At 39.5% G+C, this 25,083-nt stretch overlaps 1 protein-coding gene across 26 annotated transcripts in view; it reads left to right on the top strand.

Annotated features, from left to right (window-relative positions):
• LOC1279520 (tyrosine-protein phosphatase Lar) overlaps positions 1-25,083 on the top strand; it is a 234,157-nt gene that overhangs the window by 134,278 nt on the left and 74,796 nt on the right. For 19 of the 26 annotated variants that reach the window (XM_061660324.1, XM_061660321.1, XM_061660322.1 and 16 more), the window contains 2 exons: positions 24,300-24,338; positions 24,786-24,917. In XM_061660324.1, the coding sequence (XP_061516308.1) occupies positions 24,300-24,338; positions 24,786-24,917 (171 nt within the window). The remainder of the gene's footprint in view (positions 1-24,299; positions 24,339-24,785; positions 24,918-25,083) is intronic. The other 7 variants (XM_061660340.1, XM_061660337.1, XM_061660341.1 and 4 more) reach the window with 1 other exon arrangement.

The following is a 25,083-nucleotide window of genomic DNA, read 5'->3' as shown; positions in this document are numbered from 1 at the left end:
CTTCTCGGCGACGGAAAGACGATAGCAACGCCGTGGCTATCAGTAAGTAAAGGAAACTCCGAGTGCAACGACAAATGGGATAGTATAAAAAAGAACTTTCGCACCATTTCGCCTCGTTGCTATCAGTTGCCACTAGAGATCTTGCTTTTATGGCCAGTTTAGGAGCGGTGTGTAACGGTGTACAGAGGAAAGAAAAAGAAAAACAACCTCAACAAAAAGCGGAAGGGAATTAACATTCTCGTTTGAAAGCATCATCCGCTTGGCTCGCTGGGTGACTGTGGTGCAAAAGGCAAGTAAAAGCACGCTGGACTATTCCTCAGCATATCCGTGCCGTTTTTAAGCGTTCGAGTTGATATATTTTACTGCTTGCACGCAATGAGCTATGCGCGAACCCAGCGAATATTCTCAGTGCAATGAGAAGCCCTGGCAGTTAGTAAAGTGAATCTACTGTGCGGTTGGCTCACTATATGAAAGCAGCAAGAATTTTCTGTTGCTGCTTCTGCTGCTGCTTCTACTGCTACTACTCAACAACTTCTGCTCGTTGTACGGTGCAAATTTAAATTTTAATTACTTTAACATTAGACCCAAGGAACGGGGAACAGGATGGGGAGGTATAATTACCACGGTAGGATTGAACAGCAGAAAAGAAAGGAGCAGAACATATAAGACAAAAAAACAACCAAAATTCTGCTCGCCTGCGATGGAAGGAGAGATGAGACAATATCTTAAGCATCTCTAAATTTCATAAAACGCAGCCACGGAACCACCGTCAGCCACGTTCCATCGTGTTTGGTGGTGGGGATTTGTGATTTTCAGGATTTTAGTAGCACTTTCCGGTGCCAACTTCGTTTGGCCGCGACCAAAGAGCAACCGCACCTTTAACACTCGAAGTCGCTTGCTAGAAGATCGGCTGGAAAATTGGTTAACCAAGGGCAGAAATAATACGAACAGTGAAGAAAAAAAAACCGTAAACCAACATACCGGAAACCTTTTGCCAAGGTCCAAAGTACACTTTGTCTGCTGGTTCACTGGTATGCATTTTACGTTTTCGTCATAGTTTTAGTGCCCGTACCGTGTTTCCACATGACTCGCAGCGTCTTTAGCAGAGTGCTCGTTTTTCCAAAAACCACAAGCAGAATTTATAATCACCGGGAAAATTAAGAAGAAGGGCCAAAGTATTTTCACCACAGTATCATGGTTTTTGTAAATGCGCGCATGTAGGAGACACGGGACCCGTTGTGCAACGAAAGACGAAGAAGCTGTGAACGGTATCGGTATGAGATGACATTTGGGCAGCCGCCTGCCTGCCGGTTCAAAAATCTGTCGTTACGACTGTGTGACTCTACCATCGTGCGTTCGTTGGTAAAGGCAAAGGCGACCGAAAATTAAATTTCATTTTTGATTTCACTTCAACTTATCTCGAGCATGGCACACGACTCTGGTTCGGCTCATTTGTCTTCTACGTTCTACTTGCTCTCCAATCGAACGCTGCCGATGCCGATGGTGTGTAACTTTGGTAAAGTAAGTGTGTGTACGGCCCGCTACGGCTGGCAATGGTCGGGATGCTTTTAATATTTAAAATATTCATTCATGAGTTTCATGGCAGGCTTTCTTTCACCTGTTTCTTCCTCCTTTCACCATAGGAGTATGTAGTACTAGGGCTTCGGACAAGAAATGCGCCGTATAGTCACCGAAAGCAATGTAGAATGTTTTCGATGGGTTTATTCAATAAATGTCCTCCTACCATTTACTATAGAATATCAATTGGAAGAATAACAAATATAAGCCTTATGGACACAGCACAGTCTCATATTGAATTTGCTGTTAACCACGTGTGTTTGTAACGTTGCGTTCTGAAAATGTATAGGTTTTGGAATTTCAATCATTATTTGTAGCGACATTATTAAACTGTTTTACAACGTGTGCGTCTTTAGATCCTTTTGTTATTTAGATTTATATTTTCCAACAGGGAGTTTGTCGAATTACTTAGAAGATCATATTCATACACTCATTTTTAATAACCTACTTACAGTTACAGTTTAATAACCTACATAAGTTACAGAGGTTGTTGCTTGTCCCTTGTAGTTGCGCTTGTAGTTATGTGGAATCTTTACAGAAAAAACCTTAACCATTATGGTTATTATCAAAATCTGCCAAATCTATCGGATTCAATCAATAAGCGATGGCAAAACAAAAGATAACCATTCCTGGCAACTCACCGCATTTGCCATCGGCAGTTTGCCCTTTACTAAACGCACAAACCTTGTACCACTCTCAGTAGCGAGGTGGCGCTGGTGGAAAAGTTTATCCGTCCATCGAATCCTTAACTACATTATAGAAAAGTTTTCCTGTCCTTTGGCATTTCGCACTGCCCTTCATTTCTTATGCTTTGCTTGATTTCGATCCTGTCCTATGTATTTTACCCATTCGAACAACTTGCCTTATGCCCTAACCATTATCAGACTATTGAGTGCAAGGACTTTGGGCACTAAAACCCATGGGCTTAAAGAGTTAGCAAAGTGTTAATCCACAAAAGAATTCATCACCCAATCCCTTTTGCGAACCACTGCTTGTATCTGTACGGAATAATGTGCAGAAAAGGTGAAAGTTCTTTTTGTTTCTTCTTAGGACGTCATTTGAGCATATCGTGCCATATGACAGATTTGCGTGATATTTATTATGACAAGTTATTTAAAGAGTGTGTCGTTTATATTTATTCGCAATTGTTTGACAGTGATGAATTTACAGTATTGGTAACTTAAGTTGCCATGCACTCTTATATCACAATTTAAAAAGAAAAACTACATTTGAGATTTATGACCATTTTGCTAAACGTTCAACCGAAATTGTTTCTTCCCAAGCAACACAGGGATAAACAGATGCCATGCGGCATTTTTTTTTCTTTACACATCGCTCCACTTCCAAACGATAAAAAAGTTATTACGAAAGGAAACCTTGATTGGCTGTGATTTATAAATATGATCTGTATCCGTGACTTCATCCCAAAACTCCGGAACACACTTTGCACCCCTCATATGGTCTGCTGAGGAGAGTTAATGTCACTGGAAATTACGGTACGAGATGGTGACGACAACTATGCGATGTCGATGATGTTGAACTGATAGCGGTTCCGGGCTAGTGGATACTGTGGCTGGTTCTGTACGCTATGCCGTACTGTCGCTCAGGCCAGTCTGTTGAGGAAAATGGTCATTTTTACGACTGTTCCGTTTAGCCGTTTGCCCACGCACACGGGTCCGAAATACGGGTCCGGCTGAAGGTTGTCCAAATTTCGGTGATGTACTTTCTTTTCTTCTACTTTTCAGCTCATGTGCGTTTTACGTTTATAGGCTTCCATATTTGTTGACCATCTGTGTGCGGTCGGTTTCATGGTGGAACGATATTTTGTGTTGTTTCTTTTCTTTGTCGCTCCAATAAGCTCAAGCTTTTTTGTGCTTTTTTCGATGGCAGATCGAAGTGCTTTCATAGCCATGTCTTTGGTTTTTATAGTCACTCGCCCAACCGAAATAGAACCATCCAGGATCGGTGCAAAAATAGTCGTAAAATTGGGATTGAATAGACGTGAGTCGTGGCTACACGAAGCAAGAAATAAAAGGAAACGAAGGAAACAAACATAAAGGACGATTTAATGCAAAAAATATGGCTACGACCCAGGACAAACAATGAGTTGCTACCGAATATAGAAGATGAAAGTATTTTTTTGTGTTATTTTTTTCGCCGTTAACCACACTTGGCCAGGTGTGAAACATTTATGTTTTATTTGATGCTTTTGTCATATTGTTAACGCCTTAACAATTTTACTGTAGCATTTAGTGGCGCTAAAACATGCTCGCCGAATATAACCTCAATTCGATTACATCGCGTCTGTGCTTCTTCTGTTTCATTTTGTATCTTTTCATTATGTCGTTCAATAGGTGTCGGATCATTTATGATTGTAACACCTCATCGTTACCCTTCACATACAACCCAAACAGAAGAACATTATCTGCATCTAGATAGTGAACACAACCAAATTACTGTTTTGTTAAGAGTTTCAATGAAGGGTTCACTCCAGCCTTTTCATAAAAAAACACAAATTTTACGGTAACATCGTTCCTTTGCGAGAACATTGCTCTTTGGAAGAATATGAACTCCAAAGAGCGTTATCACGTCTCTTGGTTCATTATGAACATCCACCACTAAGACAAACCAACAAAAAGAGTCCCTAGACTAAGCCCCTAGCCTAAACGTCACCAGTAGAATAAAAAGAGTAGAGCAAGGGGTGATTAACATGCTTTTCAACTACTCCCACAGGGCAAATGCTCTACGGTAGGCTTTACAATACACGTTTTCTTTACTTTTTAAAGATATGTACCGCATTCGCGTAGGTTTAGCCGGTTGGTAGGAACGGTAGCCCTAAATAATAGACGTCAAAAGGCCACATCATCGCAGGCAGGCTAGTAGATGCTGCTCAGCAGAACGATGGCTGCTAGCGTTGTGGCTGAAGCCTGTTTTGTTAATTTTGATTGCCTATCTCAGCTTTACCTTGGGTTTTATTTTTTTAGCTTTCAACATTCCAGTTTAGTAAGCTTTTAATAAAAAGAAGTCTTTAGAAGCTAGTTTTCACTTTGGCTTCTGCGAGAAGCAACATTTTTGGTTGACTGGCATTGAGTCTAACGCCCAAGTGTATAGGCGGTAAGATTTCATGGTAGAAAAAAAGGAAAAGCTAAGGGAAAAACTAACACGAGCATAACAAAAACCTTCCAAAGCAAACCTTTGAAACAAGATCTATACGATCCGTGCGCGAAAGTATGAAGTTGTCCTCGGTTGAGGCGTCCTGTTCTCAGTTGCATCCAGTACAAATGGATGGACGCTTTAACTACGTCTAGCGAAACTCGATGGAGTACAGTGCACAAAGTAGAGCCGCTCGGAAAAAGTCAAGTCGAGCTGATTTTTTCCTTCTTTTTTTTAGTCGTTCCTTTCCGCTTTTCTTTTTTTCCTTGCAGAAGATTTATCTTTCTGGGCGGAAGAAGCCATTTTTCAGCATGAGCAGAATGAGCAGCGGGCACGAGCCGTGGATCGGGTGCAAAGAGCGAAGAGCACCCAACCCATTACCTTCATGCCGTTGGTACTGGTGCAGGTGGTGGCATAATACATAATGTTCCCAGTTCGCCTGTCTCTGGTGGTGCAGGACGTTGCTTTCTTTCCTGTGTGCTGCGAAATGCTTTTAGTTTGCATTTCTGGTCAAACGGTTGACGGTGTGACCGACGGTAAAAAAAGAAAGGAAACACTCCCGAGCATAAACCACCAACAAGCGGAAAAGAAGGCAAAGAGCAACAGTGATGAGAGCAAGAGAGTGAGACACAATGAATGGATTCAATGAGCGAAATCCTGTGCACACAAACGATTCTTCCGGAAGGAATCACGAAGCCTGGCACAATTTTAGGATACTACCTGCTATCAATGAGGAAGAAAGGGAAGAGGCAAGACACTGTCGGCTGTCGGGCACGAGACGTTTGGGGGATTGTGATAGCATTCCTTGAGTGAATAAAGATAAGAGAGCTAGCTGCTGGCACCAGTAGAGCACAGTCGAGGGAAAGTCGTCCAAGCGGCCTTCTTTTAAAAAGAGGATGCGACAAGACATCGCTAGCGTAAATGAACGAAAGCAGCTAAACCAAGCAGGGCTCAACCTAAACGAAGAGTAAGAATTTTAAAAGATTGATAAAACGAGGTCGAACGGAAAGGAATCCATTACACTTTTCACCGGAACGACCATATCATCATTGAGCAGCGAATGAAGAAGCAATAGTCCGATTGTACACTATAAAGTGTAATATCAGGGGTTGGAAGCAGCAAGGAACATGAAACCGAAGGGTAAAAATGGCAGCCGACGTTTAGCGAAGAAAAACCTACGCCATCGAGAAAGCATTAGATTCACCTTTCCTAGTTGTCTAGAGATATATTGCCATCTGATTATTTGGTGACATGCACAAAATGAGATGGCTTTCTAAAACAGTTTTGTGTTAGTAATGACCATTCCCAGTTAACTTTGAGCAACATGGGCTGATTTGCAAACTAGTTAACAGATTGGATGAAAGATACTAACTATTGTGCAAAAACTTGCTTTGTGCTCAAACACAAACAATCTACAAACTTAATTTAAAACTGGTAAAGATTTTGTAAACAAATGTTGAACTAACATGTAATGTAGATGGCTCTCGATGATTTTAGTAGTTACAGGGTTTTCGAAATTAATTTCGAATGTGCACATAATTATTCACCGTCTCCAAGATATTTTTTAACAGCTGTCAAATGGTATATTTGCTTCATAATGAAATTTAAGTTTCAACACGCCACAAAGAACTATCAAACTCAATCCAGCATGAGACATGTTGAAAACATCCTGAAAAAAAAGTATAACTATGATAGATAAAATTTCAGATTCATGTGGATAAGCATCTTACACGCAGTGAAAATCAACGTTTTCATACAAAACTGACTAGGAAAACCCTGTATTACTAACAAATGTGCTTCCCCTGGTTTATGGATGAAAAAAATATGTGTTTCTGTATTTATCTCCTTTGTAAATTATGGACGCTTTTCTAAACTGCCACCAGGCTACTATAGATGAAAGCATGATATGGAAAGATTACTAGAATACGTAAATGAAAATAATACTCGGCCGCTAAATAAATTCTCACGAAAGCGTCCAAACAACTAAGTTGACGTGCATCCTGCAAAACTTTCGGTAATATGTAATATATATATATATATATATATATATATATATATATATATATATATATATATACATTTCATTTCATTTCATTTCATTTATTAATACAATATTACAATACAATATACAAATATTTTATTATTTATATGTTACTTGGGATAATTGTATCGTGCCCGGTAAAAGTAAGGCTCAGCCCTCTACGTTACATTGGAGAAGCGTTACATCCCTTAAAATATTCCCAAGCAGCATTTTTACTACAGTTTTGTCATCCAGGCGACCGACCAGTGTACATTATTTGAATAAAAAATATTTTAAATTGCGATAAAAAAAAATTATTTAAGATGAATCGATTTCTTCGAGATTTATGTTTAAATAACAAGTAAATCATAAGTTTAATATTTTTCATTGTTGCATTATGGTTTATGAAAAATAGTATGAAAGAAGGAATTTCATAAACATCCTAAAAGCTTTCAATTGGAGTAACATTTCCTATGATTAGAAAATGTAAAGTATTAAAAATATTTATAAATTAATTGTATCCATGAAATATAATTATTACCTATTCAATCTAAGTTTCCAACCATTTTGAATAAACATTACTTTAGGTGCGAGGGCTCTTTTTTTAAAGTTAGGTTAATGAAGTTAATAAATACTTGTAAGTATTTCATTATCCTGCCTTATTAATAACTGGGTAAATATATAATCATTTTTTTATTTCCCCTTTTTTATTTATAAGATTGTTATAATTATGATTCTTGAAGATGTTACAACTCTGATTGCTGTTAAAAATGATAGCCTAATAATAATATTATTATTTATTTATACTAATGAATTATCTGTGAATTTATCCTCATTAGCGATTGCTCTACTTTTTTAAGTTTTTTCAAAAATTTTAGCTTTTCTAATTATCATATAAAAATAAACAATATTAAGACATGATGATCTGTTAATTTGCTCATCCACGGCGGTTAAAACAAACGTTCAAAAATGCTGCTTGGGTTTGTGATAAACAGGCGTTACGCGTAACGCTAGCGTAACGTAGAGGGCTGAGCCTTACTTTTACCTCGTGCCCGTATCCCCTCAGAATTCGATGATTGAGTGTAAACCGCCAGGCTCCTCAAACCAAGTGTCAAAGTGCCGTATACAACACAACAACAATCCTGCTCTTTGTATGGGAGTTAGAAAATCATTTTTAAATTAAATTTAGTGTAACATCTGAACGATTTTTAAGTCTTAAAACCTATTCTCATACCACCCTAAGGTGTGTGCAAAGTTTCGTTGAAAATGATCCAGCCGTTTCGGAGTTTGCTCGCAACAAACACCGTGACACGAGATTTTTTATATATATAGAAGATAGGTATAGGTAATATATATCAGTTGAAATAATACTATCCATCAAAATTCAGCTGAACATGTATAGATATTGTTATCATTTATTTTCGGAAAGCGTAACATTCCCAGCGGCTCCAAGCGCTTATATTGCAGAGTTCTAAACTTCACACTTAAGCGCAGTGATCTTTAACGAATCAATTGACAATTCCAACCTTTCCCAAATGAATTTGTATTGGCCGCGATAGGCCTCGAGGTCAAAGGCATAATATATTAACGAAGCTCTTCACGGTTGGTTGCCAATCTTCATTATGCTATTTTTTATTATTTATTACCAACACTTTTTTCAATAACAGACCATCGTACTAGACTTCATCTAGTATGAAGCAATGCCGGTGTAGCGACACTGTATGGAATTATCCTTGGTCCACGATATCGAAAAACGAGAAGTTCTTTCCACGATGTAAGAAAGAAAGAGGGTGTTCTAAAAATATCCAATGTTTGGACAATGTTTTTGAGCTACCAAGAACGTGTGGAAGAGCTATAAGTATCACTGAAACCTCACATATTTTATCTCAAGGGAAATTTTTGGCATTAGGTAATTATTTGTTGATGTCTGTACAATTATGCTTATTTCAGTTCAATCGTTTACTGTGCATCGTTTATCCTGAATGAAAACATAACTCTTCTGCTCGTTAACTTTGCAATTACGGTCAATTCTATGGAGACCGTATTCTATGGATTCCGTTTTCTTCGTTCTTGTTGCTGTTTAACGGTTCATGGTTCAGCTTCATGGCTTTCGTTTTTGGGTCACCATTTGGGCGAAGGGTGCCTGTCACCGATGTTTTCACAAAGATCCCGAAACCTTCAAAGTTCTCTACTTTTAACAACCCCTTAGAGTACAATGCATGAGGCAGCGGAGCGCAGCAGTTTGTTTTGCAAACCCAATCGACCGATTGGGTCTGAGAATGACACCTTCGATACTCGAATACACATCGGTAAACAATGGATAATGATTATGGAGGATTCCCACGACGATATTCAACGTCATCGCACGTCCCTGGCGAATTGAAAATGGCTCAATGTAGCAAAAAAGATTATTACTCCTGTGGCAGCAGAGATGCGAATCCATTCATATTCAAATCAACCACTGCCAAACAAGACCCCCGGAACCGAAATGGTTGCAATAATCGGGCTCATTCATGATGATGGTGATGAGGTTGTCTTTTGCGTAAACACGACTCTACAGGGATTTTTCACTAGCAATCAAAAGGGAGCGTACAGATAGGCACGACAAGCGCACTTAGCGGAAATAGAAGCATAACGTTCAAATTATTTTCACGAGAAACGGTTTTCTTCGCTCGTAAACGGGAAACGGGGGCCAACCATGGACTAACGAATCGCTAGTTGCTAGAATGCATACAGGAATGTTCCTTGTGGGCTGATGTTTGTTATAAGTTTACCATGCTACTATCTGTCGAATTAGATCTAATTTGTGGCATGCAGACAGCTCAACGATGTTTACGATTCATTTAATAGATGCTGTCATTTAAGATAATCAGGAATTACAAAAACACATACAGCCACAGACAGCGAAACAAATAAAAAAAATCGTATCAAATGATTATAAAACATTAATAATTTCAAAATATTTTTTTGAAGGTTTCCAGCATGCCGAATCCATTCAAATTACTTTACTTGAACAGCGTATGTTACAACAAATTGTATCTTGAATACCAATTAATTTCGCTACAAAAGCTCCGTTTGACGAGACACTGATTAAATTCAAATACTTTAACTTTTCTCGTTTTGTGGAAAGGACACTACGGAGTAAAATCACACCAATGGCACGAATTGACATTCGCCCAAAGAAATACATGCTATAGCAGTTTTTTTTCTTCGTAAAATTTACATGAAGAGAGAGGATTATGGTTTTACCGTTCCGCTGGAAATCCAACCACCGCAAAATGAATTCGATTTCTATCAGCGTGCGAATTGACAGCAAACCGACCAGAATCCACTTGACGAAGGTTTTTCAATCGTTTTTTCTCTCTCTCTCTACCATTTACAACTCCACCGTATTCCCAGCGGAACAAGTAAGTAAGCTGGCAAATTTGTGGTAAGATTGAAATCGGTTCATCTGTTTGAATATCATTATCCTGTCGATATCCTTTGGCCGCAATCAAGTTTTCTTTCATTTTTGTTTGATTACAAATGTTGCTTCTTGCTGCTCGTAAGAGCGTTTTTAAATAGATAAAAAATAGATCCCTTCTCAAAATCATCGACATTGTACGAACAACATCGACAGTCAAGGCCCTCAGTGAGCAAAGATTTCGTGTTTCAATGTTGATTATGGTGGGCAAAGGACCTAGACAACAACAAGATTCTATTGCAAGAATCCATCCCTCGTCCTATGTGCGTGTATTGTGTACACCAAACACGACTTTCAGTATCTTGTTCTACCCGTATCGCTGTGTGCTTCTAACGCACAAGGTTAGTCTGTCGAGTGGTTCATGCCGGTTTTACCACAAAAGTAACTCCTTTGCTAAAGGGAACGAGTTCGTTGTTAGATCGAAGTGACGATTTGGGTCGTAAAACACGAAAGTAAAACAATTAACGCTGTAGGAATCGTTAGAACCTTTTTTCTGTTCAATCGTTTCCATTTGTTATTTGCCCAACGGGTGTTCTACTTTTGACGCATCTCTAGTGCTGGGAAAATAAACGTTAGAAAAGAAAAAAAAAACACTTTTGTGCTACTACTCAGTACGCTCGGTGCGAAACCGATCAAGCGGAAAGTAAATCTACATTTCAATTGGATAATTTGTTTGCATTAATTCATTTCGAGTGAAATTAAATCGATAAACCAACGCTTTGAACATTACTGCTAATTGGATGATGTGTAAATAACTCACTACCTTTTGTCGATTCGCAACTGTTTCACTGGTGGAACTAATGTTTGTTGCTGGTTTTATAAAGCTAGCACACTTTCTCGCGACTTCATATTTAGCACTCTATTAGCACATAGTTTCATTATTTCTTTTATTGCATTTTGCTATAATTTGTGTCAGCACTATATTAATCGCATCAAAAGGTGTTTAAAGCTCATTACACATTTCGATAACAGTGCGCTCATTTTGTTATTTTATGATTACACAGACCATTTATTGTGCTGTAGTATGTCGTCTCGCACTAATATAATGTGGAATTTTTCAATTGTATATCCTTGCGTTCATCTAAGTCACAGTAGCTTCATTGCACTGCGATTTCTCAGCTCGTTAGGAATGAGCAGTTTCATTACAATCGGAAACCCAATTCTACGGGACTTCTCACACCTCAACCGAGTTCGCTGTGTCACTTATACAACTCGTCAGGCCATTAGAGACCAAACATCACGATGTTGGCCTTCCGATCGATTGCTCGTCGACCTTCTCGCCGACGTTCCTAGAATAGGTTGGAGCTGTTGGTCACAACCACTTTGCGTGCAGGGCAATTAAAAAGTCAAACATTATCCGTTACTAGCTGCAAAGGCTACACACTACCCTCAGGCGCGGTAGTAGGTCAGGTCCACTTAACAAAACACGCAACACGGTGATTAGAGAAAGTATACAGTACCTATGAAAGATGTGCTGGCGCGGTATTTGCTACGCCCCGAGTTGTAACGTAACATAGGAAGTAAATTCAGTTCAAGCCGCATCAAATTTGCCCAACACTTTGAAAGTACTCGGATTGCAGGTTATTTCGGAGCGATGTTCAATTGTTTTAAGTAAATAATTTCTTTGTTGTTATTAACACAGGATAAATCCGATTTTCATTATAGTTCTAATTGGCTACAAGCCATTTTTTTTTGTTTTGCATGGTAATATGTATGCATCTATATAATTATTTTTCCTAGATACCATAGCGAAAACAACTTTTCAAGATTTCTACCGTTTGTAGGAAACTACTTCGGTGTGAGCAGAGAAACTGCAGTTCATTTTCCTTCCTCTAGTATCCTTCTGTAGTCAGTGAAGCCTAAAGTAACTCAACTGACCTCCCGAGAAACGCCAATGTAACAAGACAGATGCAAAGGATGAGATTTATCTTTCGGAATGCACTTACATAAAAGATCGTAGACCATAAAATAGAATAAAACATAAATTTTGTTAATGGATGTTTCGGTTCATCAGCAACTATTCGACTAGCGCTTTCGCTTCCTGTATGGCAAAAAATGTTTGCCGGTATGTGATGAGGGAAAAAAAGAATTGAAGTAATACTCCACAGCTTGGTGGCCCATAGCTATCACCCAGAGAATAGAATGCAACGGCTGGAGACTTGCTTTTCACAACCCTGCCACTTCTTTCCATCGCTGTCAATTTCCAGCATCTTTAACACTCCACACATTACGACGTGCGAGAATGGAATAGAACATTGAAAATTGAAAAGGAACGAAAAGCGCGCATGAAGGTCTGTTCATCGAGAGTTGAGACACAATCCATACAACCAAAGCTATGTGGTAGAAGGGTGCATTTTAGCATGTGAAGAAAATCTCCGAAGCATCGCTGGTGGACGGACCCCCTACTACGGGCCACAAAACGGCATGCGTCTGCCAGGAGGTTTCCCACACTATTCAGATCGTTGCAGAAAGCATCATCAGTAGAAACTCTGGCAAAATCCATCACTGACCAGCCTCGCCAGAAGCTGGCGCCATTTGCTGCTGCACTTGAGAAATCAGAGCGCTTGACTATCTGACACTCTCTTCCTATGTCCGGTGTGTTTTATTCTGCACCAGCATCAGCTGTTGCAGGAGAAGGATGAGCATTTTCTGAGAGTTTCCTTGCAGCAAAAGTTTCTCGTAGCGTAACTAGCTTTGTGTCTTGTGCACGAAATCTAATACTACAGCTGAATCCATCTACCGTCCAGCTATCGGATGACACGGAAAAAGTGAACACATTAAAAGCATCCGGTCCTTGGGCGGAACGAATCCCAACGGGTAGCTTCGGCATGTTCGGTCGTAACTCCCGGACTGTACCGAGAGGATCAGCAGCTTGGGGCTTCACTGGTGGGACCAAGAGCCCGGCAGAAAGAACGTATGTTGGCGGATAAGTTTGCTATTTCCGGCCAATAGACACAAACTGGCGCACCGGGAGTGATCCCGAAGACTAGTCAAGGAAGCGCCAGTTTGTGGCTAGCGGGAACCGTCACCGTTAGAGTACTGCAGTTCGTAATCTCACCCAACATTCAGTACACCTGGTTGCTATCTGCTTTTAGATGTGCGCTCGAGTGGCCGAGAAGCTGTTAAAAAATGTTTGTACGGGCCAAACCAACCCCGTAGTACAAAACCCCGTCGAACGCATCAAGGTCTTGTGCTGTATATCGCATTTCTGCACTTGGAGTGCAAAGTTCGAGAACGTTTATCCTCTTGCACGCTTGACCGTCACATGCAATTTACGACGAGCGGATGCATTATATAGAGTCCCTGGACGAAGCTGGAATCAGGATTCTGGGATCGCTCGACTGCTTCCCCAGATCACAAATTCATGAGTCAACCATGGGAACGAGGGAAACGGTATGAAGCATCTGCCGAGAAACACTCTGGAACTAGCACTGGAAGGAAAGGGAAGTCTCGTTAGACACTGGTGCAGTCTCGCTACACTCAGATGCCCGCAAGGCCATTTATTTATTGATCTTAGTCCATCGTCAGTATTGGTAGCTTTGCTATACATACAGTACAAGCTAGATTAGTCGATAAGATACTAACAAGCAGGTTATGATGGAACACGCATAGTGTATTGCAAGTCATACAACTGATACTCAAAAAGTTATCATTAGTATGTCTGGCAAATCCGTGTTTTTATCCGTTTGTTCGTCGAATAAACAGTGAACTTTATTTCAAATAATGGTGTCTTTAGATTTAAATGATGTTGAACAGTTTGCTTTTCAATTCATTTACCGGATCCATTTTTGTAACTTTAGTTTAGCTTAGCATTAATGTGTACTGGTCTCTTATAATAATTGTAGCTTAAACTTGCCAAAGCTGTATTTTTGGCCAAATTAATTAGTTATTACACCTATATACAGATTCAAGAGAGAATGATCAACATAAAATGCCACCTTACTAAGTACTTAATATTATTGCTAATAAAAAAACGATATATTAAAATATATTTTATTCATAATACTGATACTGAAAAACCTATTTACCAACGGATGGAAATGTTCTATCAACCAATAATATAACAAGTGTATTGCAAATTCATGTGTTACCTTATCAAGAGTATTCTTTTCTGATTTTCCTAGCTTTGTCTTCTTCTCGCAATATCCACAACTGAAACCTGCAGGAGGTCCATTGTTTTATTGGGAAATTGCCAGTGGAATGCAATCACTTTTAATGACCTATCAGAAGCACATAAACATTTTATCAACAGCTCCTTCTCGTGCCGCCTGGTATCGAAAGGCAAAGACCAATCGCATTTGGCTAGTGGCCGCCGATGGGTTTGAAAATTGCCAGAAAGAACATTCGATGTGCGGAGAACACAGTATGAAACATTATTATGATTGTGTTCTCTCCTTGGCCCTGTGCCTGTCGAGACCGTTTTCAAAGCTGAGCGATCGTGTCGAAAATGCCACGACCAACCTTTTTGGAATGGTTCTAATTTCCGGACATTTTGCGAAAGGCCAAGACCTTGGTACTCATCGTTTAGTTTCTGTCATCTGCCATTTGGCTATTTAGTTGGCAAGCGCGGTTGAACATGTCAACCTCACGGCTCCAGGCACGACTATAACCTTTTTTTTGCCAGATCCGCTGCTGTCATTCGTATAGGACGAAGAGTACGTTTTATTACCATTAGGATTATGTTAGCTTCTTCTTTACTCCCTTCGTTTAATTATCGCCGTCATTGACCGAACGATAACAATAAACTTTTCATCGAGCAATGATTGAAATTGTTTCATTAAAATTTTACTCATTTCGGTTAATAGTCAACACCTTTTTTATGTTACAAGAAAAAATAATTAAGGGTTTTCATAATGGCCCTAATGGTAATATTTTTGAAATATATTGTTGTTGTTTTTTTAATTCACGAGTAACGGTCCTAAAAGGCCTAAAATGCTAAAAAATATATAGTTATTAGTAAACAATTTGTACAATTCTACGATTTCGGAAAATGTATTTTTTCTGTGTTTTCGTAGACCATTCTCAAGCTTTATATTTACCGGCTGTCTACCGGCGTAAAATACGAAGAGGAGTATATCTGAGTAATTCAATTCCTCTTATCCGAACTCTTATCTAATAATCTTTGTAGCCAGGGCGTCCAATTCCTTTACTCGTTACTGCTTTAACCTCATGCGGATTCTGATCTCTATTGCAAATATATTACACACTCTCCAATTTTATTTTGTTTATCGTCAGCATGCAGATATTGGCACATTATACCTTTTCAAGAGACGAATGTAGCTCAAACGATCAAAGTCTCTTTTAGCAAAACAAACAACAAACAGCTATATTCTACCTTTTTACGCATCATCATACATTCCTCATTATGAAACACTTCTCAGACAATGCACAGCCACTAAAATCTGATACAGGCCCACATATCGTGACCCAAATGTAGGGCTCCTAAATGCAAGAGCACACCGAGAATAAGTCAGCGTAAACTACATGAATGTAAATGTGAAAAGTGTGAGGTGACTTTTCGAAGCACTAGGAGGACACGTGCGATGTTGTTGATGATTGTCATGAAGCAACTAGCACAGGCTGCTGAACCGTTGTCAGTCTTTGTCTAGAGAATTCACTCCGTTTGATCTCACAAAGAGTAAAACAGTACGAAAGAAAAACAAATGAATATCTCTCGTGGATTGATCTCGTGAAGTGAATGTAGAAAATATCCGTTTGTTATAAGAAAATATTTCATAACAATGCTCACGTCTGAGTCAAGCTATCGTTGAAACACCTTACAGTGCACATGGTTTAAAATAACGAAAGGACTCGGACTATTTCCTCGCAAGTCATTGCTTCTGATTCACTAATTAGTCGCCGAGTACGGAAGCGAATGCTGAATTAACTGACGGAGCCAAGCAGGGTTAGATCTACACGTTTTTCCTTCGCTCAAGCCTTGCGCTGGCCAGCGGACGACTATGGCTCTTCAACATAATTTCCATATCCTTTGTATTGCTGCAATTCAGCCGGTACATAGGGTCGAATGAATCTGCACGGGGCCTTGTAATAATTCTTACCCATTCCTCGGCCGGAACTTTGTGCTGTGTAATGAAGCATAGCAGCTTCGTTCGCGTCTGTCAAAAGCATTTTTCCTTTTTTTTGCATCTTCTTACGAATTTCTCTGAGTCGAAGGAAGAGATGCTTTGCCTACTGTTGCTACGGGAAACGCTGCAATGAGTTCACTTACTCCCGTAGCTAAGGGATGCTCGTTCGTCGCATTGCAGTGGTGTGTTGTGTCATTTTGCTACGGCTGATCTGCAAACACACAAACTGTTCTCAGCAACAACAACAAAAAATTGCTTGGTAAACTTGCAAATACATCAAGTACACGCAGCTCATGTGCCAACGAAGTATCATCTCGTCTTCAATAGCTCGAGCTCGGACGAGTGGTACAAAAGACTGCTTAGTGGTAAATCCAGATAGGATCAAAATCTCTGTAGCTGTTTTATTTCCAATGGTAAAACGCAATTTGAAATGATGAACATATTCTAGATATACATACATGGTACATGGTACCTTGCTTAAGTAGCTTTTTTTATTAGTTATGATGAAATTATTATATTCTTTTGTCGCACATCACATAGCTGGTTTAAACTCTTCTAGTCGGAATTATTTCTGGTTTGAAAGCTTTGTTCTTTCTGATATGCTTTTCGCTTGTCATCAAAATGAAGTAGTATTACTTGCCGTGATTGTACATCTCTGGAGGACATGCAACATATCAAATAACTTTTCATATTTCGTTTGCCTTTCTTTTTTTCTTGCAACAATATCAGCCGTTCTATCTGCCTTCGAATTGGCGTGTTGCTAACGTGGATGTGTTTCTGAGTGTGCTTCATCTCAAGGATTTTGTACTAGATCCATTTATTTGAGAAACCAAATCGCATAGAACGCTCGATCGCAGTAGAATGATGCAACGATATTACACCTGTTTGATGACACGCTTCAGCAAACAATTCCCGAATGAACGATGCGCACGGTGTCATGTAGTATCAATCTCCTCTTTTTTCATGCTACACGGTCGTCGTCGTCATCATCAACATCCTCATCATCGTCATCATCGTCAGTGATTGTGTTCCATTTTGCGTCAATGCATCAGTGCGCAGCGAGCGGGTCATGAAATGGGTTTCATTATGAAAATTGTTTAGCTTTTAAATTTATTCCTTCTTCATCGCATCAAATACGCCAGCTGCTGCTGGGTATGGTGTTGAGAAGTCACCCTTTTTATCGACCGCACGGAAGAGGAACGGGTTGCCTTCCTCTTAAGACTACAACGCGAGCTTCAAGTGCCAACTGCGTCAGTGGGAAGCGCGCGGCGTTCGTTCGTTGCCGGTCTGAAAGCTGCGGATAAATTCATGCGCTAGCTGCTGCATCAAGTGGTGTCGTGTTGTTTGTTGCTGCTATTCGATATTTACTTTTCCCAAACGTGCAACCATACATCCTCGTGATGAACGCGCCACGACGGAAACGACACGGTGGCAATGGAGTACTAAATCCCTGTTAGACTGTTAGTCCCGCATAGCGAGTAGGAAGGCAAATTCTTTCAGATTCTGCCAAGCGAGATGTTCTTGCAGGTAAGATTTGTTCATCCGGCAGGGTTTCCATGTCGTCCCCGTTTATCGAAAAGCGCTCTCAGTGTGTATCAACATCTAGTGAAAGATCTCGTGCCAGACACGTGCTAGCACGATACCGCTGTGCACTGGTTTCATAAAATATTTGCATACGTAGCAAATTTTGAAGTATTGTTGAAAATTGTTTCACCGTTTAGCATATTCTTGCCAGATGCCTTGAAATTGGTATTGCATCCGAGGATGAACGGATTTATCAATATTTTGATCGCATGCTGATATTTCATTTTATGTTGAGGTAAAATTGGTGTTAAGTTTTGTTGACTTTTTCAAAAATAAGGTTCTTTAAATAAACTATACCAAATTTTAAATTCAATCATGTATAAAATGTCTATATCTTAAGTGTTTTGATGATACACTACAAATAATGTTTAAGAATGAAATATCCGGAATATCAAATAACTACCGGTATATTAAACTAGATCATCACGATATTTTGATAATTTGATATAAATATAGATTAATATTCTGATGCAATGAATCACGTTCTGGACCACATGGCTAATTGAATTAAAAATAAAATATGGTAAAAATAAAGATCGGCTCTAAAACTATCAAATGCTTTTTTGTTGCCAACGGTAGCTAAGTGACTAGTGATACCGCCACTTGTCAGAGACGGAATCGGAATTGAGAAAGAAATTCATTTCCTCTGTCCACCGAAGCAAGCAATTTCAAAGATGCTCAAAAAGCGAGCACCACGAGCAAGCAAGCCGTTCTTCGCGTGTACATTTTTTATGCCGCTATGTCACGAAAAGCCTTCCAACCGCCACTTGCTGCTACCATTTGTCACACCGAACGCTACCATTTGCCAACACTATTCCGCCTTTGTTGGCGTTAACATCTTGGATCACACCTCCAGGGAACGTCGTGTCATTTCTCATCTTGGCGCTGTGATAATGCTTAGTGTGTTGATTGTTATGATGCGCCTGTGTCTGGTACGGAGCTAGTCGCCTAGCCAAGGCTACTGTATAGAATGTCGTATGGCCTTTTGCACTCCAGTTGGAACTTCGTCAGTTGGGGCAAATCATCCACCGTTGGTGAACGCTGCTACACATCATTATTGAGATGGAAGAAAAAAATTGCTTTCCTTATTTCTTCGGCGAGCGGTGTTCCACCTGTCACTTTTGCCGTATGCCCACATACAGCGTCGAACGTGTTGTGTGGATTTTGGTGTGGGTGATGTGTGAGAAAGCGCAATAGCTTGTTTTGGACGTTGTTATATCTCGCATATCAGTATTAACCATATTTCAATAAAGACGACAGATTGAGCCTGTTATTGACAAATATGGCAACACCTTAAGCGATAGCATGGGGTTTCGTTTTTCCGCTGGCTGCATGATATTGATGCATTGGAGATAAGTTTGTAATCTTTATGATGCATATTTGTAAAGAAATATCTCTTTGAGTTTTGAACATTGATTTTTTTCCATAACCATACTTAAGTTACGTTACACCCTAGCATACCAATAGGTACAAACGATAGGTAGAATGAATTCAAGTTTCAGTTTTAGTGATTGGCATAACTTTAACAAAATTTTATTCCGGCTTATTGCAATTTCAGATTCCTATACCTATTTTAAATTAACTATGCTTATCTTAAATGTAAAAACATGCAAACAAATTGGTACCACATGAGATAGACCATAATTTACACCTTATTTCTTCAGTAAAGCCAGTATCATAGTATACGATACGATAGACATTTCAAGACCCCAGGTCCAGAGGAATGAGATAGCGGCATATTTTTTCAACCTTCTTCCCTAAACTTCGCGTACAAGTTTCCTAACGAGCACTCACCACCAAAGCCTGACCGTCAACTCTAAGAAACTAGCTTACACGAGGCTCTCCGCAATTACCGATGTTGGACGGGAATTCCATTCCCAATGTTGTACGGGTCTCATTGCGTGGCTACTTAATTTTATGCTTTGATCGCGTGACGGTTTGATTACGTCATATTGCCAACCGTGCTTTGCGCTTTAACTTTACCAACTGCGACAGCAGATTTTAGACGCTTGAAAATCTATGTTTTTTTTTATTCTTTTTGTTTCAAACAATCAGATGTTTCGGACTTGCCAAGAGGGAACACCCAGGGTGACTTGGTGGCTGGCCAAAGGTGACGAATTGGCAGGGGAGCTCTGACTTTATCAGATTTTGGGTGGTATACCTTTTCGTTCGGCCGTGTTTGCTAGTTTTTCTAAAGCTAAACAATTCTAATTATAAACGACCTCAGCACTACTACTTGATAAAGCTAGAAATTAGATGTGGCTATAAATTGTGGTTTCCCTCCCTGTTCATTTCGTCAAAATTTTGTGCTAAAAAGCCCTTTCAGTCAACGCCCATTAAAGCTGCTCCTGAGCTGCCAATATTCAGGGGGGGTACCTAAACACTTTTATAGCACGGGAAAGGATTGCTGCCCGTTCGAAACCCTTCCCAAATAGATCGTTTGCCCTGTGCAGAGGTGTTGAAGCGTTGTATGATTTACTAACTTAACTGGCCGTCGTTTGATATATCCCTTGCAGTGGGGTTTTGTGCTACACTCCCTTTCGTTGCTGATAAGAAGATCAGCAAAAATAACGACGTATTTAAATTCAAAGTACCGAGACGGTTATGATAATGTGGATGTGAATGTTGACGAAATGAGCATATCATGATTTATACTTAGATTTTAAGTATAAAATAACTTTCGCATCGTGAAACGAAGCAGTTCGTTGGTAAAGGGGTACATAATGCTAGGTAATAATTTTATTTTCTGTAAACATGCGCCAAAATTCAGTGTTGTATACATTATGTTTCGAAGGGATGTGTGCATTAATGACTTGTTTTGTATTTGTTCTCGATCGCAATTCGGGACTGTGTTACATTGGAGTGCTCACAGCCCAATCCGATCATGTTTGCTTAGCATGATTGAAAAACGAGCAGTCGGTGTACTCCAATTAATCGCACTCATTCCTGGAATAATGGATAACCCCTACGTTTCATTCGACTCAGGCACCATTCTCTACGGTCACCCTTTTAACCTTTTCTTAACACATCTACAGGAACTTATCAAAAACCGTTATAGGTTCTGATCCCTCGCCATGATTGCTTACACTACCTGTCACGTATCCTTTTCACAGCAATTTGTTTCAAATTAATTCCGGCTCCCATTGGCTGTGTCCTACACGCAGTTTATCACGCCACTGGGAGTGTGTCTGTGTGTATACATGTGTGTTATTCCTGTGTATCCGCATAAAACGCTCATCAACACAAACCTCCCCCTGGAAGCCAATTCGCTAGGCGCCTTTGACGACATGGATTTGTGCGCTGTTGCCAGTGTGTTTTTGCACGGGTAATTGCGGTTTGTTTGGAAATAATCCTCATTTAATGGTCGACAATTTCGCTAGTTGTAGCCAGTGTCAGTCTTTCTGAATTTTCGATTGTTCATAGGTAGCACCCACAACAACATCAACAGTCCCTTCGGGGCAGCACGTGGATTGCTTACACGTAGTGCATCGCCGGTTGAGAAGGTGGAAGATGAAAACAGAGGGTCCTAATCAAAACTTGCCCGAACTAATTGCGGTTGATCAGCAATTCTGTTTGATCCTACCTTGTCTCGACATTAGCAGCAAGCGAGAAACTCGTTCCGCTGGGTGCGCGCTGTTTACCTTTAACCTTCGGGCTAGTTATTGCTATCAGTACATCTCTTGGTGTACTGATGGTTGGGCTTCGGTGCTGTGTGTGACCAGCACACTTCCACAACCAGTCTCTTATGTTCTTTCTTCTCGCAACATAGCTGAACGAGGAAGAGTCTTTGAAAATCTAATTTGAATAAAAATGGCTCATGGAACGGAACGCTCTACAACGGCGTCATTGTCATCGCCTACGGTCCTGCCAAACCCGCATATTTTTATACGGCAAAAGCTGCCTGGTAGCTTCCTCCTCGGTTTAGGAAGTGGAGACGAGAAAAAAAGGCAAAAGAGAATTCAACGAAAACCCGGCATCATCGTGGTGGAATGCAAATGGAAAGATGGTGGTGGCAATTATACTGAACATTCATTTGATTGCAAAGCAAAGCGAGATGATCTTCTTATCAGCGGTCCCGAAAAGCTGTTGAAAGAGCAATGGGCACAAATCTCTATACCAGTGGAACATATAAATCCGGTTTACTTTCTTTGTCTCAATCATTGCTCTTGCCCTCATCTTCAAGGGAGATGGGGAAGATCCCTTGTTTTTTCTTCTTGCTTTTGTTTCACTTTTGCTCCTATATCCCACCTTCAGATCAGACACGCCCCGAAATTCGAATTATATTCATCCGGGTGCGTTTTCTTTGGAGTTTTTCTTTGTACCAAATGAAACAACAAGATGAAAACGTAATTAGGTCGACATTATCTTTTCATTTTACCAAACAGCCGTGAATACCATCCGTTCCTCGGTCACCCTGTCCCGGTTGTACATGCGACCTCACTTCTTGGGTTTTTTTCACTTTTTTCTTACAAAATCTGGTTTTCTCTGTCGCATTTGCTTCAATTGTATGGCCAATCTCCATCCACGTCTAATTTCCCGCCACAATGTCGATATACCGGTAGATGCCTGGTGGGTTCGAGTTTTCGAAAACGATCCTTTACAGCTTTGTGATTTGGATGTGGGTTCGACTCATTATTTGCATTCTCTTGTATGCGTTGATAGATTTTGTTGATTCCTCGTTCTTCGTTAGCTGCAATTATTATGTCACGACGTACAGAAGGTTAGAACTCATTAAAAAAATGAACAAATTTTATCTCACCATATTTAGGAACATAGTTAGTCATATGAAGGGTTGGAGATAGTTACAATAAAAATACGTTAGTTCAACATTTATACAAATAATTAAGCTTAAATAAATAATACCAGATAGATAATGTTTATTATTTTCTTTATGAAATCTCATTAATATTTTAATATTCATATAATTAATATTTTTACTATAACGACGAATATGGGAGCAATCAAAAAGCATACTAATGAAAATAATAATAGGTGGTTCGAGATATTTTTTCATAAAATAATAACGCATGTATAATTTTACACCATAAACAATTGAACATGAAGCAACACTTTTACTTTAAGGTTGATCATATTTCATGGTAGATTCTGAACATAATGAGTTATTATTCAAGCCGATTTAATTTATACGCTCGACATTTTTCACTATGCAGTAAAATAACGATATGCTCCAATGATGTTTGAAAGTGTGCTTATGTTTTTGTTTTACTTTTTATGGCTTTCCCTCAAAAAAGACCAACACCGGAAAACCGTTAAACCGATTCAATATTCACGCGATACGTTTGTATCGTGCGCAAAGTCTAGCAGCGGTTCACCTCAGGCACAGACAAAGTTTGATATTAAAAATAAATCCATTGTCTCAAAAGATGAAATTGGTGTTAATCTGCGTTTAATCCTGCCTACGTATGCAAATTTATGTGCTCGGGAAATTTATTGTCTCGACCATAGCGAACAAAACACGTTCCACTCTAGTGTGCAGCTTTCACGGAGAAGTGTTGAGAAACAAACATAAACCGAAAACGATTAAAATCACTTTCGCTTCGCTTGAGCGGCATGAAGAATGTGCCGGCCTGAGGCGTCGAACGCCAGATTTTCTGTTGTTTACGTGAAAGAAAGCTGGAATCGATTAGTACACAAATCTCGTATAAAAGTCATCAATCTTGCGTCGGTTCGCAGGGGGAACAGTTCGCACAAGTATCAGTATAAAGTTGCCGGTAGCATTAGAATTCCACTGTAAACCGCCGGAGTGGAGTAAAAAGTATTGTGCTTTGTGCGCTGAGAAGGGGTGAAGGGTGTCGTGCAGCGATTTAGAACCCCATATTTCCAAGCATGTAAGGTTTCAATCGATTCGTTCGAAAGGATAAATAAATATGAATGTGTTAGATTAACGATTTCCAACACATCCCAATGCCCATTAAGCTGGGCATTTTTTCCAGCATGGCTAAAGACAGGTTACTGACACGACATGTGTCATCAATTTCCATTCCGATTTCAATGCTTTAACCCACCATAACCCAGCATCATTCTATTCCCCTCCTACCACTCGTAGCTTGTATGCACACATACACAAAAAAACACACACACATTAGAAGAAATGTATACAATAAATATCGCGTCGTAAATCTTTGTACGCGGTAAGACAATCCATTACACCTGCCCCCGGATGTTAGCTTTTTTTTGCGAACAAACTTGCTCCTAATGCGCTAATGATAGGCAAAGATTCAATTCGTTCAATAAGGCGGACAATGAAGCTAACGGTATTGCCGTTGTGTGGAAGGAACATTGCGTAACCACGATTGTGAATTTATCGTCGACTCTTTTGTATGTGTGTGATATATCGCTTCACCGTTCAACCGTAATGTGCATTCTCTTCTTACCGTTCGTCCGACTATTGCAGATGGAAATTTTTCGGATTTTCCATTCATTTATCTGACACGTAAGTTATTGCCGTATGCGTCCAAGAGTGGTGCATCGGTCACACTCAGTGATCTTGAAAATATTGTAAATGTTTATCTGATGGTACTTTATACCCATTTTACAGGAATATGTTTTACATAATTGAATTCGTTTTATTCTTTGTTAAAAAAATTGTAATAAAACGTTGGGTTTGTTCATATTTTATTTATTCATTTGATTTTTACTTTTTTAAAGTTAAACATATTAGTTATGACCTGGGTTATGTTTCGAACCAATTATACTTTATCAAATATATATGTTATATTTGTGACACTCGACTGAATCTATTTAATTTTTCAATTGTTTTATAATTCATTATTTGTACCCTTGAACAGATTATGATTTACAATTCATCTACAGAGCCTTTTTATTTGTAATATATCATCAAATTTCATTGGGTGCTTTACCGTTATTGCCTACTTCACAGATCCCCCCGAGATTATTAAGAAGCCAGTCAACCAGGGCGTGCGTGTGGGCGGTGTGGCAACCTTTTTCTGTGCGGCTCGAGGCGACCCTCAACCAACGGTGATATGGCGCAAAAACAGCAAAAAGATAATGAGTAAGTATATGCATCTTTTCTTGTCATATGTATTCAACAAGCTTCATGTAGCTGTAGCTGATACAACTTTAAACATTGTTAAAGCACCAGTCACACATGCATTTCTCTTACATGAGTCATTAATCATTATACGTCAAGCATAGTGCAGAACGTCACATTTGCTGAG

Source organism: Anopheles gambiae, chromosome 3, assembly GCF_943734735.2.
Source record: "Anopheles gambiae chromosome 3, idAnoGambNW_F1_1, whole genome shotgun sequence".
NCBI lineage: Eukaryota > Metazoa > Arthropoda > Insecta > Diptera > Culicidae > Anopheles > Anopheles gambiae.
Note: the sequence above shows the minus strand (reverse complement) of the source record. Positions and strands in the feature narration are given on the sequence as shown.